At 36.7% G+C, this 17,803-nt stretch overlaps 1 protein-coding gene and 1 pseudogene across 1 annotated transcript; both read right to left on the minus strand.

Moving 5' to 3' along the window:
- Nucleotides 1–345: 345 nt before the first annotated feature.
- LOC122105108 lies at nucleotides 346–1,274 on the minus strand (annotated as a pseudogene).
- Nucleotides 1,275–9,296: 8,022 nt separating this feature from the next.
- LOC122105040 (olfactory receptor 5B3-like) lies at nucleotides 9,297–10,223 on the minus strand. Its single transcript, XM_042676135.1, has one exon. The coding sequence runs from the start codon at nucleotides 10,218–10,220 to the stop codon at nucleotides 9,297–9,299; it is 924 nt and encodes a 307-aa protein (XP_042532069.1). The 5' UTR covers nucleotides 10,221–10,223.
- Nucleotides 10,224–17,803: the final 7,580 nt, after the last annotated feature.

A 17,803-nucleotide genomic window follows, 5' to 3' on the forward strand; every position in this document is an offset into this window, starting at 1 on the left:
CTTATTTATTGAGCAGTTGTTTCTTTGAAGATTTGTTGTTGGGGGATTTAATTTTTTGAGTTCCAGGTATATTTTAGATATGAAACTCTTATCCGTTGTATGGCTAGTGAAGATCTTCTTCCAATCCGTGGGCTTTCTATTGTATTTTTACAAGTTTCCTCACTTTATATTCTTATTCAGGTATTATGTTTCTGGAAAAAAATCTTACTGTTTTTTTCAGACTATTGCAGAAGTAAAAGTATCCCATGAGCATTTTGAATTCAATGTTTGTTTTAAAACAATCTCACTAAAAGGAGAATATCTGGATTTTGTGCATCCTAGGATGTTACAGTAGTACCTTAAAGATCATTTTGACTTGAAAACAATTTTTGTAAAAGCATTCTTGACCTCCTTGTTCCTCAGGCTATAGACTATAGGGTTCAGCATGAGGATGATCATAGTATAAAAGACAGAAGCAATTTTGTCAGTATCCATGGAATGACTGGAGCTGGGCTGTAAATACGTGAACATAACAGTGCCATAGAAAATGGAGACCGCAGTGAAGTGGGAGGAACAGGTAGATTAAGGCCTTATGAAGTCCCATGGCTGAGTGCACTTTTAAGATAGTGATGAAAATGGTTAGGTATGAAATCAAAATTATTAGGAGGGAGAAAAAAGATATTGAAGCTGGCTACACAAATAAGAACCAGTTCAATAATATGTCCACCAGAGCAAGAGAGAACCATCATTGCTAGAACATCAAAGAAAAATGAGGGACCAGGTTTGATTTGCAAAAGGAGAGACTGAAGGTGTTCCTTGTATAGACTGAAGCATTCAAAAAAACCACAGGCATAGGAACCAATGATGAGAAATGCACACACACCTGTTGTCACGGTAGTGGTGTAATGGAGGGGCTTATACACTGCTGCTTAGCGATCGTAGGCCATGGAGGCCGAGACGTAATTTTCCACATTAGCAAAGGTTGCAAAAAAGATCATCTGAGCAGCACAAGCATTGTAAGACATGACTTTGTCTCCTTTGATGAGCCCAGCCATGACCTTTGGAGTGACAGATGAAGAGCAACAAAAATCCACCAGAGAGAGATTACCAAGGAAGAAGTACATGGAGGTGTGAAGACAAGAGTCCAAGGGAATCAGTAGGACCATTCCCAGGTTTCCAACCACCGTTATTGTGTAGATGAGGAAGATGGTGGTGAAGAAGGGAACCTGTAGGTGTGGGTCACTGGTCAGTCCTAGCAGGATGAACTGAGTTACGTCTGTCTTGTTCTCCATTGAGGTTATCTGAAGATTTCTCAGTGCACTACAAGTATGGGGGAGGGGAAGGTGTTAATGAAAAAGTAGAATTGACTTTTGAAAGTATATGAACAATTTGTCATTGGAGATTTTTTTTCTGGCAGAAGTGTTGGCTTGATAATACAATCCTGTGCATCCATGATAACTGGGGATAAATACTGTTAAATCTGCATCATGGATCATAGACTTAATTTATAATTTCATAACTTGGCAAAAATGATTTGTGTGGTTGTTTCTCTCTGCCAATTACCTTCTCCTGAGCTCAGGAAAAGGTGACAATGCCATGTTGCTTGGCTGTCAAGAACTCCTATAGGTATACTGTTTTCTCTCAACAGTATTATGGGCATGATTGGTGGTCACATTAATGTAAATTACAAAGCTGAGGAGATAGAGTAATTTACTCATATTTGTGTGATATAAATTATTCTTCTGTGTTTTGGACTTATGATAAATGGTTCCTAAGCCTAATGGTCGAAAATAAATTAGAATAAAATTGAATTTAACCCAATTTTCAAGAATGATGTCTGTTTCTGTTCAGTCTCTTTCTTTGAGATATCACCATGGACTGGATGACTGAGAATTTCACCTCATTTTCAATCTCTTTGCCTTTCCTTAGAGGTAAAGAAAAATCAGGCAAAGAAAATATTCAGACAGCTAAATAACTTCTCTTTGAAACATTAGAAGATTGATCCTAAATAAAAAAAAAAAAAACAAGTTTGGGTTGCATTTTAGCCTCTTCTGTAAAACTCCAGGCACATGGACACATGCGTATTGTTCACATTGTGTTTCTTATGAATGTAAACTTGAGGTCGAAGAAGGTTTAGTCTAATGTTAAAGCAGGATAACTATCTATAAGTGATGGGGATGGAGAGATGACCATTGTGTTATGGATATGCACAATCTGCAGCTACAAATTCTAAGTGAGGGCCTATCTAGGGGATAGGTAGTTTTCTGGTCATGATGTGTCTCACATCAACCATTTCTCACTCAACTCAACCACGGGTCATTATTCCTAATATACCTTCCATGCTCATCATACAGCTACCTACAACATGAAAGCAACAATAAAACCTACGATGAGGATATAAATAAGATAGTGCATAAAAAAGATGCAAAATTCTGAGTTCAGTGCCAGGTATTAGGGTATTATTAAGAAGGAATAGTGGACTTAATGTTTGTTTGATTTAAATTCATGTGCACATGGTGGCTCACACCTGAAATCCTAGCTACTCAGGAGTCTGAGATCTGAGGATTGCAGTTCAAAGCCAGCCCAGGTAGGAACGTCTATGAGACTCTTATCTCCAATTAAGCACCAGAAAACCAGAAGTGGAGCTGTGATAGAGCACTATCCTTGAACAAAAGAGCTCAGTGACATAGCCCAGGCCTTGAATTCAAGCTTCACAACAACAACAGCAAGAAAATGTTCTTATATAGATAATTAAAGTATTTAAATTTTATTTTGAGGGGCTGGGAAGGTGGCTCAGTGGTAGAGTGCTTGCTTTGCATGCATGAGGCCCTAAGTTTGATTCCTCAGCACCACATAAGCAGAAAAAGCCAGAAGTGGTGCTGTGGCTCAAGTGGTAGAGCACTAGCCTTAACCTGAAGAGCTGAGGGACAGCGCCCAGGCCCAGAGTTCAGGCCCCAGGACTGGCAAAAATAAAATAAAATAAAATAAAATTTATTTTTGGCTTTGAAACATTGAAGAATATTCATCCTAAAGTAGTTACTATTCCCTATTATTTTCTCCTAAGCCTTTGGCACCTTCAGTTTATGACCTGCCTTGTAGATATTATGACTGCCAATCTAAACACATGTGGTTACTTTTAGCATATACTATGTTCAATAGCCAATGATAAGGATTTATGTGAATGGTGTGGTCATATGTAAGAGAGATAATACTATTAGTATTACTTTACCAGTGAAAAACAAAGCATTTGAGAAGTTGTATAATACTCTGAAGTTATGCAGGTGGCATGAGAAAAATTTAATATATATATATATATATATACACATACATAAATATACACATACACACCCACGCACATATGTATCTATACTCACACACACTCCTATAAGAAGACAGCATAGTAGAACTCATCATAACTGTTTGATAAAGGCTGGAGCAGGAAGAGGAATAAAAATATATGGGATACAGATGGATCCATTGCAGCAATGAGATGTACAAGTCATTATGTCGAAAACGAACTTTACAACTTTGGTGGGAGGGGAGGAGGATTGGATGGTGGGAAGGGATGGGAAGGAGAAACAAAGGAGGAAGCTACAATGCTTGATAAGAAATGTACTCATTATCTTGCCCATGTAATTGTAACCCCTCTGTACAATATTTTCACAATAAAAAATATATTAAGAAGGGAGTAGACTCACTTGAAGAATACTGTATGCATGCATGAAATTACTGCAATAAAACCTCATGTTGCATTGTTATGTTAAAAATAACTGAATAAATAGATGAAGAAAAATAGGCAATGCCAAAAAAGAGACTTAGTTGAAGCCACCCTCTAACAATAAGCCTGAGAAATTTTTGGAAGGGTTGGAATGCAATTTAGAGAATGTTCGTTCATCCTGGTACATTTTTTTTAAGTTTGAGCAGATATTATGTCTCTCTTATGAGTTTTGTTTGCCAGTGTTTTTGAACATTCCATATACCTAAATATATAGTTACTATTTAAAAAATTGCTAATCAATTAAAGTACCACTCTCCAATCCTATTTATATTTGGGGAACAAAGCCACAGCAACTGTGAATCATTGAAGTTCCTATGACTAACTTTTGATATTTATACTTCTGATATAGCTCACCATTAGAGCTTTAATTTACAAATAACTCATAATGGTTATATGTATCCACTTCTTTTGCATGAGTTGCACTTCTTACTAAGGTGTTTATTAAATATAGAAGTTTACCAGGTGTATGGTAAAAGAGGAATGGTCAAATCCAGAATCGTCAGTCTGAAATTGGGAAGTCAGTCATGGAAGTTTCTGTAAATTCAACTAGAATTGCATCTTCTCAGCAGTAGTGACAAAACCCTAATCTGTAAGACAAGGAAAAGAGAGGAAAGAATATGATCTAAGATCATCTTTTGAATTTAACATAAATGATTTCTCTGCTCTTTTGAGAATTACCTTATTCTCATAAGAAACATAAATGTATTTCTCTCACAAAAAATTCATAGAATCTGCCTATGAATGCCAAATAAGAAAAAAAAATCTACAAAGTATCTTGTCAGGAGTTTATCATTTAGAAATCAAGGAGTGTGGTTGTCTTTTCGTGTTTTCTGTAACCCTGGTCAAAGGCACATAGCAAACCTCAGGTCTGTTTGTACTCAAGTGATTATCATTCAGATTATAAACTACATCCAATGCTAAATGGGAAGAAGAGCGACCCTTCTAAAATGACTTCATTTGCTTTGTATTGGGATTCCAAGGTTAATATGTGGAGATCTGGAGAGAATTATAGAGACTTGGAGAGCTCTGGAGATTTCCCTCATGAGACTACATAAATCTCACTCTGCTTTTCTAGGGAAGAAGCAATTATTCTGTCTGTGGGGATTGGGCTGTTTACAAACTTTTAACGGTTAAATTTATTTTAACATATATAATAAAAGGTATATATTAGTGAGAAACCATTAGTTATTGTCATATGGATATTTATTATTGAATGTTCAAGTTAGTTTAACTTCCTGTGCAGTGCTATTTCTTTGAAGCTTTACAATTCTGGTCTAGATTTTGAGGAACTAGAGTATATCTTTGCCTTCTACTACTGTTGTCACATCATACTTTGTAACAATACACCTGACATGAATGTGATCATTTCACAATTGCCTTTCTAGTTTATATATTTCAATTAAAGTAATGATCTACTTTCCCCCTGTTTTCACAAATGACAGGCTTTGATCCTTATTTCTTGATGAACAGTATTTCATGTTCTGTATGTACTACATCTTCTTTATCCCCAATCAGTGGATAGACAGGTGGGTGGTGCCACTTCTTAGCTTGTGTGAGCAGCACTGAAAGAAACAAGGAATAGAAATACCAAGGAGATATTTGCATCTGCTTCCATGGTTTTCCAGTATGAGTGTCTTTTAGTCTACCTCTTGCCTGTTTTCTCTGGCAAAGGCTTCCAGCGCTATGTTAAATAAAGTTTATATCTACCATTTGATATGTTAGTTGCTGTTGCCTTGTTATAAATGTTCTTAGTGTGTTGAATTGCATTAATTTGTACCTAAATTTTTCAGCATTGTCTATTGTGGGGGAATGTTACTATTTCCCTCAATGCATTTTTGCAACTATGAATATGATCAGATTGTTTTATCTTCTTTGTGTACTCTCATTTTATTGTGTTGAGTGATTCTGCCACAGGTAGATAAATCCCACTTAGTTGTGGTGCAAAATCTTACATGTCCCTGAGTTTTTGTCCATAATTTTTTGAGGAAATTTGGACTGATACTTATCAAAGATATTAACATGTGTCCCTCATTTTATATTGTCCCTTATTCTAAGAAAAAATGTTCTTTGATAAACTTCTAAAATGTGCTTGAAAAAAATCTCTTCATTACTTAACGCTGGAGAATATCTGGTTTAATACAAGGCCTGCAACTCATTTGGTCAATAAATCTGAGAGATTTTTCCAAACAAAAATTCAACAAATCTAGGCACATGAAAGGTTTTTTTATAAATATCCAAATGGTAGAAAAAAGATTCCCTAGGTCTTAAGAGAAAATTGTCTAAGTCCTTCTGAAAAGTTTTGTTAAATTCTAGAGTGAAGGCATCTGGCCTGTGGGTTTTCCTTGACAGACTATTTTCACAGATTCAAATTTGTTAGTTTTTAAGTGTTTAATATTTTCTATTTTCTTCCCAATTCAATCAAGCTCAGAGTACTTTTGCATAGATGTGCCCATTGTTTACAGGTGTTCAAATGTTTGCATGTTCACAATGCGTTTTCATGATATTTTGTATTTCTGTAAGTCAATTCTCAAATTCATCTCTGATTTTTGCTTAAATGATATTTTGTGTTTTTTGCATTAATTTTACCTATTTTGTATTTTATTTGAAGCTCTCTTTCTTTTAGTTATTCAGCCCAATTATTTCCTTGTCTCATCTTTTTCATTTTTCAGTCTATTTTTCACTTATTTTTGTTTTGATATCAAGTTCCCTCTACTTCTTTTCCTTTGGTTTGTTTTTATTTGTCTAGATTCTTGAGATGAATCGATTAGTGTTTTTATATATGAGATGTCTCTGCTGTCTAAGATATATGTCTTTATATGTCTGAGATATCTCTGTCTAACTTGCATTATACCCTCCTTAGAGTCTCATGTATTAATACCTGGAGCCAAATGATATGGAATGTTGAAAGGAGATAGAAACTTCAGGAGCTGGGCTGATCTGGAAGAAGGTGGAAAATTGAGTTGTATCACTGGGGCCTATACCTGGCAATTCATGTAGTCCTACTCTTCTTCCCATCTGCCATTAGTGACCTGCTTTGCTCTACTCCATAGTCTGTGAGCTATGATCTTTAGCCCCAGCTCAGAGCCTACTAACCATGGGCAAAAAGCTCTTAACACAAGAGCTGAAACAAATTTTTCCATTTGTTAAATTGTTTGCTTCATGTAGTTTTCATTTGAGAACAGAATTGCTAACCCAGAAGCCAATTTTGAAGTTTCTCCAATTGTATTCCAGATAGTTAATCTCCTACTGGAGTAAAATTTGGAGCAAGATATCTTAGGTATGTAAGCAATGTAGAAAAAAGCCTTCGTTGATGCCAGGAAAGCATTCACAGGGAGGAGACACATTCCTCATGCAGGCGATGTGGGAAAGACTTAGTTGTCCTGACTCCTTCCAAATGAAAGAACTCACACTGCAGAGAAACTGTTCTTTTAATTATTAATAAGTTTTTTTATTGTGAAAATACCAAACAGAGGGGTTACAATTTCATGAGCAAGGTAATGAGTACATTTCTTATCAAGCATTGTTGCCTCCTCCTTTGTTTCCCCTTCCCATCCCTGCCCTCCCATCTCTCCCCCTACCCCACCATCCCCCCACCCCTACCCCCAGCCAAAGTTGTAAAATTTGTTTTTCAACATAATGTCTTGTACGTCTCATTGTTTCAATGATTCCACCTGTATCCCTATTTAAACAATTTCACATGAAACAATTTGTTTCCCTTCCACTCCAAAAATTATACCAACATCAAATACAGTGAAAACAGGGGTTACCGCAGAGAAACTGTTATGTGGGGAAGTTTTAAGTTTTCTAGACATCAAAGGTAGTAACACATAGTAAAATAGAATTTCTCTTTCTCTCTCTCTCTGTCTATATATACAAATAGATAGATTGATAGATAGACAATAGACACATATAATATACATAACATCTATACCTATATAATATTCAAGGAGGATACATAATTCATGTGATATTATATAATATTTTGCTAACTAAGAGTCCAACACTAGTAAGGAAGGAATGTAAACATCTCCAATGAATTTTATATATTAATAGCTCAATAAAATAATCTTTTTTGAACACTTGTTACTAAATTTTGTCCAGTAAATATATATATATATATGTATATATGTGTGTGTATATATATATATATATATATATATGTATATATATATATATATATATATACACACACACACACCTACACACATATGGCTATGTAAATACAACCATATAAAATGAGGCTAATGAAATGAACTCCAAGATATGGATGCAAGAGGGTTTCGTATTTGTATTTGTTGTTGTTTTTAATGTACTGTGTGAAGTTATTTCTTTTTCCTTTCTTTTTTTCCTGTTGGTGTATTCCTTGTTGTCACTGTTTTTTTTTTTTATTTTGGTTCTGTGTACCACATACACATTTATCTGATTTGGAGAAGGGAAGGGGAATAACAAAACAATGAAACAAAGGGCAAAGGTTGAACCAATGCTACAGCAATACTCACAAAACACTATGTTGGAAATGAACTTTACAACTTGGGGGAGAGGAAGTTATGGGAGGGGTGGGGAAAGTGGGAGAAAACGAGCGAAGGGGTAACAATGTTCAACAAGAAATGTACACACTATCTTACATATGTAACTGTGAACACTCTGTATATCACCTTTACAATACATACATATAAGCTAATATGAGGCTATTTGTTAAGTGTCTGAAGCTGAGAGGTGACATCATGCACTTATAGAAGATAAAGAAGGAAGACAGTTAGGGCTGTAATTCATTCAGAGCTCCATAGTGTGAGAATAGAGGTTTTGTTGTGAAGGGTGAGCCTAGGAACATTGAATGATAACCAATGATTAGGAAAACCGTTTGTTTCTAAGGCCACTGACAAATGGTAGTCTCTCAGTATTTTTGCACTAAATGAATATGGAAAAAAACCACCCCCACAATGCCACAATTTCTTCCAGCAAATTTTCCATACTCACTTGCATTTGCCTTCCCTGGACACCTGCATGCATTTCAGACGCATGGGTTTTCTGTCCTTATTTATTACCATACATTAGTTATACAAGGGGTGAGATTTCATTGTGACATTTACAGGTCTGTATCCAGTGTATTCTAATCAATCCCCTCCTCTATGACCCCCTTTACTTCACCTTTGTAATATAATTCAAGACGTTTCAGTGACTTGTTTTTCTACTGTATCTAAACTATTTTGACAACATCCATCCAATTTCTACCTCGTTCTGAGCTCTCCTTCTGTACCGATCTCACATATTTGTATTGACCTGCTGTAGAAAAATGCATGGAAGTGATCAAATATACCACTATCATTAATAAAATTTAGGAGAAAGCTAATCTAAAGAGATCATACATATTCTCACTCAAGTGTTATGTTTCTGAATACAATGTTCTAAGCACTTCCAGACAGTAATTATGTCACCTCTTGACCTTGGGCCTGATTTGGGTATTAAAACAGGAAACAGAGAGAGAATGTAAGAAGAATTCATCTAGGTTTGAGCATGCTAAATACTAAAACTATAAAGATTATTTTGCCTTGAAAATTATCTTCATGAATGCACTCTTGACCTCCTTGTTCCTCAGGCTGTAAACCACAGGGTTGAGCATAGGGATGATCATTGTGTAAAACACAGATGCGATCTTGTCAGTGTCCATGGAGTGACTGGAGCTGGGCTGTAAGTACATGAAGATGATTGTCCCATAGAAAATGGAAACTGCAGAGAAGTGTGAGGCACAGGTAGACATAGCCTTGTGGGAGCCTGAGGCTGAATGCCTCTTTACAATGGAGATAAAAATGATCGTGTAGGAAATCCAGATAACCACAAAGGCAACAAATATATTGAGGCTACCTACACAAATAAGGACAAGGTCATTAAAACGCCTCTCGGAGCAAGAAAGAACCATGACTGCTGGAAGATCACAGAAAAAGTCATGGACCACGTTGGGCATACAGAAGGAGAGGCTGAATGTGTTCACAGTGTGGATGGAGGCGTTCAAGAAACCGCAGACATAGGAACCTATCATCAGACACATACACACACCAGTCGTCATGGTGGTGGTATAATGGAGGGGTTTACACACTGCTGCATAGCGATCATAGGCCATCGAAGCCAAGAGATAATTTTCTGTAGTAGCAAAGGCTGAAAAGAAGAACATCTGAGCAGCACAAGCGTTGTAGGTGATGGCCATGTCTCCTAGAGTGAGTCCAGACAAGACCTTTGGAGTGACAGCTGAAGAATAACAAAAATCCACGAAAGACAAGTTACCAAGGAAAAAATACATGGGAGTATGGAGCCGAGAATCCAAGAGGATTAATAGAATCATTCCCACGTTCCCAACCACAGTGATGACATAGACCAAGAGGAAGATTACGATGAGAGGGGTCCGCAGAGCTGGGTCACTGGTTAGTCCTAGCAGGATGAATTGTGTCACTCTGCTCTTGTTCTCCATTAGTTGCAGCTGGCAATCAGTAGACTCTGTAGCATGAGGGTCAGAGATATGATAATGAAGAAGTACAATATGAATCACTCCAGGGAAGAAACAATTTGCACCAAGACTCTAATACCTATGTGATAATAGAAAGCTGCCTGGCATTGAAGTTGATAGATTTCAATGGATAGTTGGGGTAATTTAAATATGTATGAATCTGTTGACTGAGAGGTAAGCAATTTACTATTTTAACATGCTGACTTGTTTCCGTGAATCTATTCACCCTTTCACTTCTCACAGATCAATAGGAGCTGAGGGGTTGGGGGGGCCCAGACATGGAGGGACAAAGGGTAAGTAAATGCAGCTGTGCTACTCACAATACACTATGTGTAAAATGAACTATACAATTTATAGGTGGGAATGGGAGGGAAAGACTGAGAGAGAGTGAAGGAAAGAATGATGTCCAAAAAGAAATGTACTCTTTATCTTATATAACTATAACCCTTCTGTACATCATCTTTACAATAACAACACACATCTGTATGTATATTAAAAAGAACTGCTCTACACACCCTAGATGAACAGTAATGTCAGTAATAGGATGAGTTTGGACAAAAGATTAAAGTGCATTATAAGCTCGTTAATTCATTTATAACAATATCTAGATTTTTTTCATTTTAGTAGCTCTTTTTTGTTTCCTAACCTCCTATAATAGGTAAATATATAGCAAAAGAAAAAAGTAAGAGTAACTAGAGTGTTATTTGTTTTACTTTTATTCCTACTTTGCAGAAGTAGTCATGGTGTTTCGCACCAAAATTCTTTGACAGAAGCATGGACATTTATTTCACAGACTCTACCAAGGTATCAAAAAGCCACTGAATAATTCATTCATCTTTTAAGTAAGCCACAGCATCTATTCTTGCTTTCATATCAATTACACTTTACACTAGTAATGTATATGTATACAGAAGATGATCAGTATGCTGGAAGAGAAAAATATAATCAATTGAGAAGAGTCAATTGGAAACCATAGAATCAGTCATGGAATCTGATACCAGGTATGCTTAGAGGTGCATTCTCCATCAGGTTATGGCTAAAATATTCCAAGTTCTTTGAGGCAGGAATAAATAGAAAAAGGAGCAAGAAACATGAATCAAAGGCAACAGCGAAAAACACAAAACAACATGTTAGAAATGATCTGTACAGCTTGAGAGGGGGTTAGGGGAGAGAAAGTAGAAAAAAATGAGGGAAGGGGTAACAAGTTTGACAAGAAATGTACTTATTATAGCACTTGTGTAAATATAACCCCTCCGTACATCACCTTGACAATAAAGCAACCATTCAAGAAAACATGAATCCGTTTCTAAACTTACCTTAAGTTATTTCTGTTTCATCTGTAATCACAGCTACTTGAGAGCTAGAAATCAGGAGGATTGTAGTGCCAAGTCGGTTCAGGCACAAATTCAGTGGGCCTCCGTCTCAACCAAGATGCCAGCCATGGTGGTCCACCGCATAGGAGGAATAAATAGAAAGGTTGGTGTCCAACGCTGGACCTAGCCAAATAAATACCTTGTACATAGATTGCTAAATAGATGTCTTGTGGTGTAGTTATGAATCATTGTGCATTTTTTTTTGACCACCATGGAGGCTCACTTCAATTCCACAGGTCAGAGGAAGGACTGTGTTCTAACTGATTTTGACTCAAATGAAGAATAATGACCCATGAAGTATAGCTTTATTGCATGTCCTCTTACATGATGTGACGTGGAATTGTGTGAGGATTTCATAGGGTAATCTGGAAATAATTAGACAAACTTAGAGAACTCTGGAGATTTCTCTCGTGACCATCTTCACCCCACAATACTACCTCCTGGGGAAGAAGCAATTAAAACACGTGAGGGGATCATTGTGGGTATTGTAATGGGCACACGTTTTTGTGTTACTTGTTATCTCTTAATTTTTTTAAATAATCCATTTAATACATAATGCCCATGCAGTTAGACAAACACTTTTTAGTATGCAATTCTAAAAGTATTATTAAACTCATGGCCAGGTAAACCACAGCAAGATTCAACTAAACTAGTTCATTATTGTTTCTTCAGCCTACAGCCCAAAGAATAAAGAAAATTGTATTCAAGTGTTGTGACTTTCTTACAATGTGCTAAATCCTGGAGTATGTGTTCTTTGATTGTAGTATACTTACCTAGCAATTAAGATCCATCCTTATTGTTGGAAGCTTTTATTGACTAAAGATTAGGATGCCGTTGCATGAACAATACAAATTATTTTGATTGTACAGTGGAAAAAGGTATGTACTCATGATAAGAGTGTTATTTGTAAATAAGGGTGCTTCAAATATTTGCTGAAGAGTTTTGTGCAGGGCTCTGCTTTTCCGTCAGTTGAAGTGTGATGTATAGGTATCAGGTTGATTTTTCAAATGGTAGGTTTTGTTTATTCAAACAGGAAATCACCAAATGGCTACTTTCTGAAAGTAGCTTCTGTTTAACCTTCCACCAGAAATCAATTCAAACTTGCACATTTTTATCCATATTTCATACTGAACATTTTTCATTATTTTAAATTTTGCTTTCATTTCCACTTGCAAAAGATTGCTAACTATTCCTCATCACGTATCTAGGTTATCATCCCAGTTGAATGTAGAAATGATTTTTTTCTTGCAGATTAACTCATTCATTTGCATAGTGTGTGCCAGTTCTCGCTGCTCAGCAGGCTTATCTCATCATCTCAGTTCAAGAGTATTGGGATTAAACATTTGTTCTGTGCATCTAGTTTACTTCACTAAATTTAACTTTGCTTGGAAGGAGAAAATATTGTCTTGTTATCTAGGCCGTTGGGAAGGGTTGTGACATGATACATATGATTATCTATTTTATATATCATATAATATGTATCACATGGTATATGTCAGAAAATATGCATCATGTATATAATATGCATGTGCAATGCATTATATAATATTTATTTTATTTTATTTCTTTTTCTTTTTGGGTCCGGTCGTGGGGCCTGAACTCTGGGCCTGGCCGCTGTCCCTCAGCACTTCAGCTCAAGGCTAACGCTCTACCACTTGAGCCACAGCACCACTTCTGGCTTTTTTCTTTTTGCTTATGTGGTGCTGAGAAATCGAACCCAGGCCCTCATGCATGCAAGGCAAGCGCTCTACCACTGAGCCACCTTCCCAGCCCTATAATATATATTTATAACTTTTGATGCAGCATAGGTGACAATATAAGTACTCCAATAATCTTCCAGCCCCAATTTCACCAAGTAGGAGAGTAACAGATATAAATTATGGACTGTGGAGAAAACATGTATTATCATTATCATCATCATTATCAATATTATTAGTACTAGTATTACTATTATAAGACTTCATATACTGTTTGCAGAACATACAGGGCCCTACAATTGTCTTCGTTCCTTCCGAGGTAATCACTGGGATCCGTTTTCTGATAGGGGTTGGTAAGATTGTAATTCCTTCAGCAGCCAATAAAGTTAAGAGACACCACACACAGAGAGCTATACTCTTCTAGGCAAACAATGTAATGTGCTGGCTGTAGCGTGAGAAACACATCTGTAGGATGCTAAAGAATGTGCCCCAGATATAGGGCTCTGAATAGAGCAAATCAACGTGTCGTGCACAGCAATAGTATGTCGTGGTGATGGTGTTCATGATACTAAAATGAGAGATTCATCTGGATAATTTCGAGAGTTATACATACAACTACCAATCCTTTATAGCACAGACCCTTGAGGTTGTGGGTTAAATGTTCAAAGAGATTTTTACTGCGGAGAAATGCGAAACACACAAACAAAAAATTTCTTCCAGAAGCAAACCTGTTAGTTTCCTGGAAAATTCACCAAAGATCTGAAGAACTTAATGAATATAGGAGAAAGTGACAGAGTATACTATTTAGAAAAATATTCATCAAACTAAAGGTGATCTCAAAGGAAAACAGAGGAAGGAAAAACTGATCAACAAAAAGTCTCGATTGTGAGCTATGGTGTTTTTTGGGGGGGTCTGGTCATGGGGACCTGAACTCTGGGCCTAGGTGCTGTCCCTCAGCTCTTCAGCTCAAGGCTAGCACTCTACCACTTGAGCCACAGCTACACTTCCAGCTTTTTTCTTTTTGCTTATGTGGTGCTGAGGAATCAAACCCAGGGCCTCAAGCATGCAAGGCAAGCGCTCTACCACTGAGCCACCTTCCCAGCCCATACAGTGTTTTGTTGAAAGGCACTTAAAACTTGAGGATCTGAGGCCTCGTTGGAGGAAGCAGGCCATTGATACTTGCCATTGGTCTGTCTTGCCCTGGTTCCTTCTTATATCCTGATGTACATCCTGTCTGCAACGGGGTGATGTGACTTTCCCCACCACCTACTACTTGCTATGATGTTTCAGACTCACCATTATCTAGAAAAATCACACTGGAGAGAAAGCAAACCTACCTACATAACCTATGTGAAACCATCTGAGAATATTCCAGGTACATTTGATTAAATGAAATAATTAAGTGGAGAGGACATTACAGATATATACAACGTGGGAAAGCCTTCAGATGTGCCAATTCTTTCAAAGATTACCTTTCGTATTTTAGTTTTTATCATCTTAAATAACTGCACAAAGGAGTTATGATTTAACAAAGCAGTTTATGAATATAATGCACCTTGATCAGTGCTACCGTTTTCCATATTCTCACTCATCCCTCCCCTACCCGCCCCTTCCCTCATTATACTTTACTTTGTAGGATATACATTGGATTCTTGGCTACGTTCTTCCCCTCTTCTGCTTTTCATTTGTCTATCCCTTTCCCCTTGACACCATCCCACCAATTTCAAGTACTGCTTGTACTTGCTTCTTCAAGTACCTGCTTCTTGGTCAAAGATTTTCAAAGACATATAGAGATGCACAGTAGACAGAAAGTCTGTGTATAAGCAATGTGGGAAAGTCTTTACATGTTCCAGTTCCTTTCGAATATGTAATAAAAATTCACAGTGGAGAGAAATATTGCTATGTAAACAACATATGACAGTATTCAGTCATCCATGTTCCTTACACCAACATGAACAAACTCATATAGGAGAGAGCTCTATGTATATAATCAATGTAGGAAAGACTTCAATAATTTCACTTCCTATTTTAGACTCTATTTTTTTTTCTTTATTCTTTTTGGTCTGTGGTGGGGCTTGAACTTTGGGCCTGGGTGCTGTCCCTGAGCTCTTCAGCGCAAGGCTAACACTCTACCACTTGAGCCACAGTGCCGCGTTCTTTCTTTCTTTCTTTCTTTTTCTTTCTTTCTTTCTTTTTTCTTTCTTTCCTTCTTTCTTTCTTTCTTTCTTTCTTTCTTTCTTTCTTTCTTTCTTTCTTTCTTTCTTTCTGTTGTTATTGTTATCTTTTTTTATTATTGTGAGAGGAGTTACAGAGGAGTTACAATTACATGGGCAAGCAATGGGTCCACCTGTATCCCTATTTAAACAGTTTGTTTTTTCCCTTCCCCTCCACAAATTATACCAATATCAAATACAGTGAAATCAGGGGTTATACCATGGGGGAGGGACATACAAAGCAGCAAAGAAATCATCTTATAAATATGTTAGAAACAATCACAAGAAAGAAAAAACACTTGAGTCCTTATCTTGGGGTTCATTTCACCTAACATCAACTTATCTGACCGTCTCTGCTTGTCTCAGACATGTACTAGTTATTGCAAATAAGGGAAACCATGGGACCTATGTTTCTTTGCACTTGGCTTACTTCACTTAACATAATTTTTCCCAAGTCTTTCCATTGCCTAACAAATGGAGCAATGTCATTCTTTCTGATGGAGGCATAGAATTCCATTGTGTATATACCACATTTTCTTGATTTATTCATCTACTGAGGGGCATCTGAGTTGCTTCCATATCTTAGCTATGGTAAATAATCACAGCGCCACTTTCATTTCCTATTTTAATGAGAAAATCTCATAACAAAGAGTAATACTGCTAAACATAGAAAGTGAACAGGCCTCACTGTCACACGACCTTGCTAACAGTAATGCGAGGCTAACAGTAGAAAGACCAGGTCTGGGTTTAGTTCATATGTGTTCATATAAACACATGTGTGTTTATATAAACATATGGTTGCATATATATTGTTTATAGATATGCAAACAGCATGGTGAAAAATGGACTAAATGGGTTGTTCGAATGTTCTCAGCACAAATGTAGGAACATCCACTGACACCTAATCCTGTGATTGTGAAAATATAAGAAAGTGAAAAATTGTAATAAAGTTATTTCTAATATAGTCAAATTTTATAAATATGGGTGTAATACATTACTGTATTTACCAGTGGCACATTTTTTTTTCAGTTTTGGTGCATATTAGGTGTACCATAAGGGTTTTTAAGATAGATTCTTTTAGGGGAAAAACAAAGGAGGGGTAATAATGCTCGATAGGAAATGTACTTGACTTACTCATATAACTGTAACCCCTCTGTACAGTATCTTTACAATAAAATATATTAAATAAATAAATAAATTGCTTCAAACAACAAAAAGATGTATTTTTATTTGCTTTAGGTAGTTGTACAAAAGAGTTGCCACTCAACAGAGCAGGTTATGAGTCGAGTGCCTCCGGATCCATGTCACTCTTCCTAACGTTCTCACCCACCCTCCCACCCCACCCCTGCCCTCGGTTTTCCTCATTTCTAGGTTATGTATTGAATGTTTTCCGTGTGGCACAGCAATTTACGTATACAATGCACCTTGATCTGTGCTGTCCACTCCCCAGCTTCACTCCCCCCTTTCCACCTACCCTTTCCCTTATTTTTCTCAGTTCTGTGGCATAAACAATGTATTCTTGCCTGCATTCGACTCATTTTTTTCCATTCATTCTTCTACCTCTTCCCCCTTGCAGGTACACATTTCTTAGTACTCATTTTGTTGGGCTTTGACTTAGTCTTTCTAAAGAATTATACAGTTTGTGTTCTTCGTAGAGTTGATTACACTTCATTTAATTAATTTATAACCACTGGGGTGGCACCCAGTGTTCTTACTTAAAGACTTACAGGCACAAAGTAGTTTCCACTAATGAGGAAAACCATGCACCTGTGTTTCTCTGGGTCTGGCTTACTTCACTTACCATAATCATCTCTAGGTCTTTCTATTTCCTTATGAATGGCTCAATGTCATTCTTTCTGATGGATGAGTAGAATTCCATTGTGTATACGTACCACATTTTCTTGATCCATTCATCCATTCAGGGGCATCTGGGCTGATTCCCTATCTTGGCTATGGAAAATTGTAGTAACCTGTTATTTTTAATGTAATCAAAGTTTATAAATATAAGTTATATAAGTAATATACACATATATTACTGTATCTATCAGTGGCATTTTTTCAGTTTTAAGTTTATATTAGGTGTACCAGATAGGGTTTTAATGTACTATTTCTATATATGTATATAATATCCTTTGAACATGTTCACTCCATTACCCTTTTTCACCCTTCCATTCTCTCTTTCCTCTTTCTTTAAATAGTTATACAAAAAGGTTTCAATTCAATATGTCAATTTATGAGTACAGTGCGTATTGCTCAGTTTCACC

This window comes from Dipodomys spectabilis, unplaced genomic scaffold, assembly GCF_019054845.1.
Source record: "Dipodomys spectabilis isolate Male_0828 unplaced genomic scaffold, ASM1905484v1 ptg000030l, whole genome shotgun sequence".
Classification (NCBI taxonomy): domain Eukaryota; kingdom Metazoa; phylum Chordata; class Mammalia; order Rodentia; family Heteromyidae; genus Dipodomys; species Dipodomys spectabilis.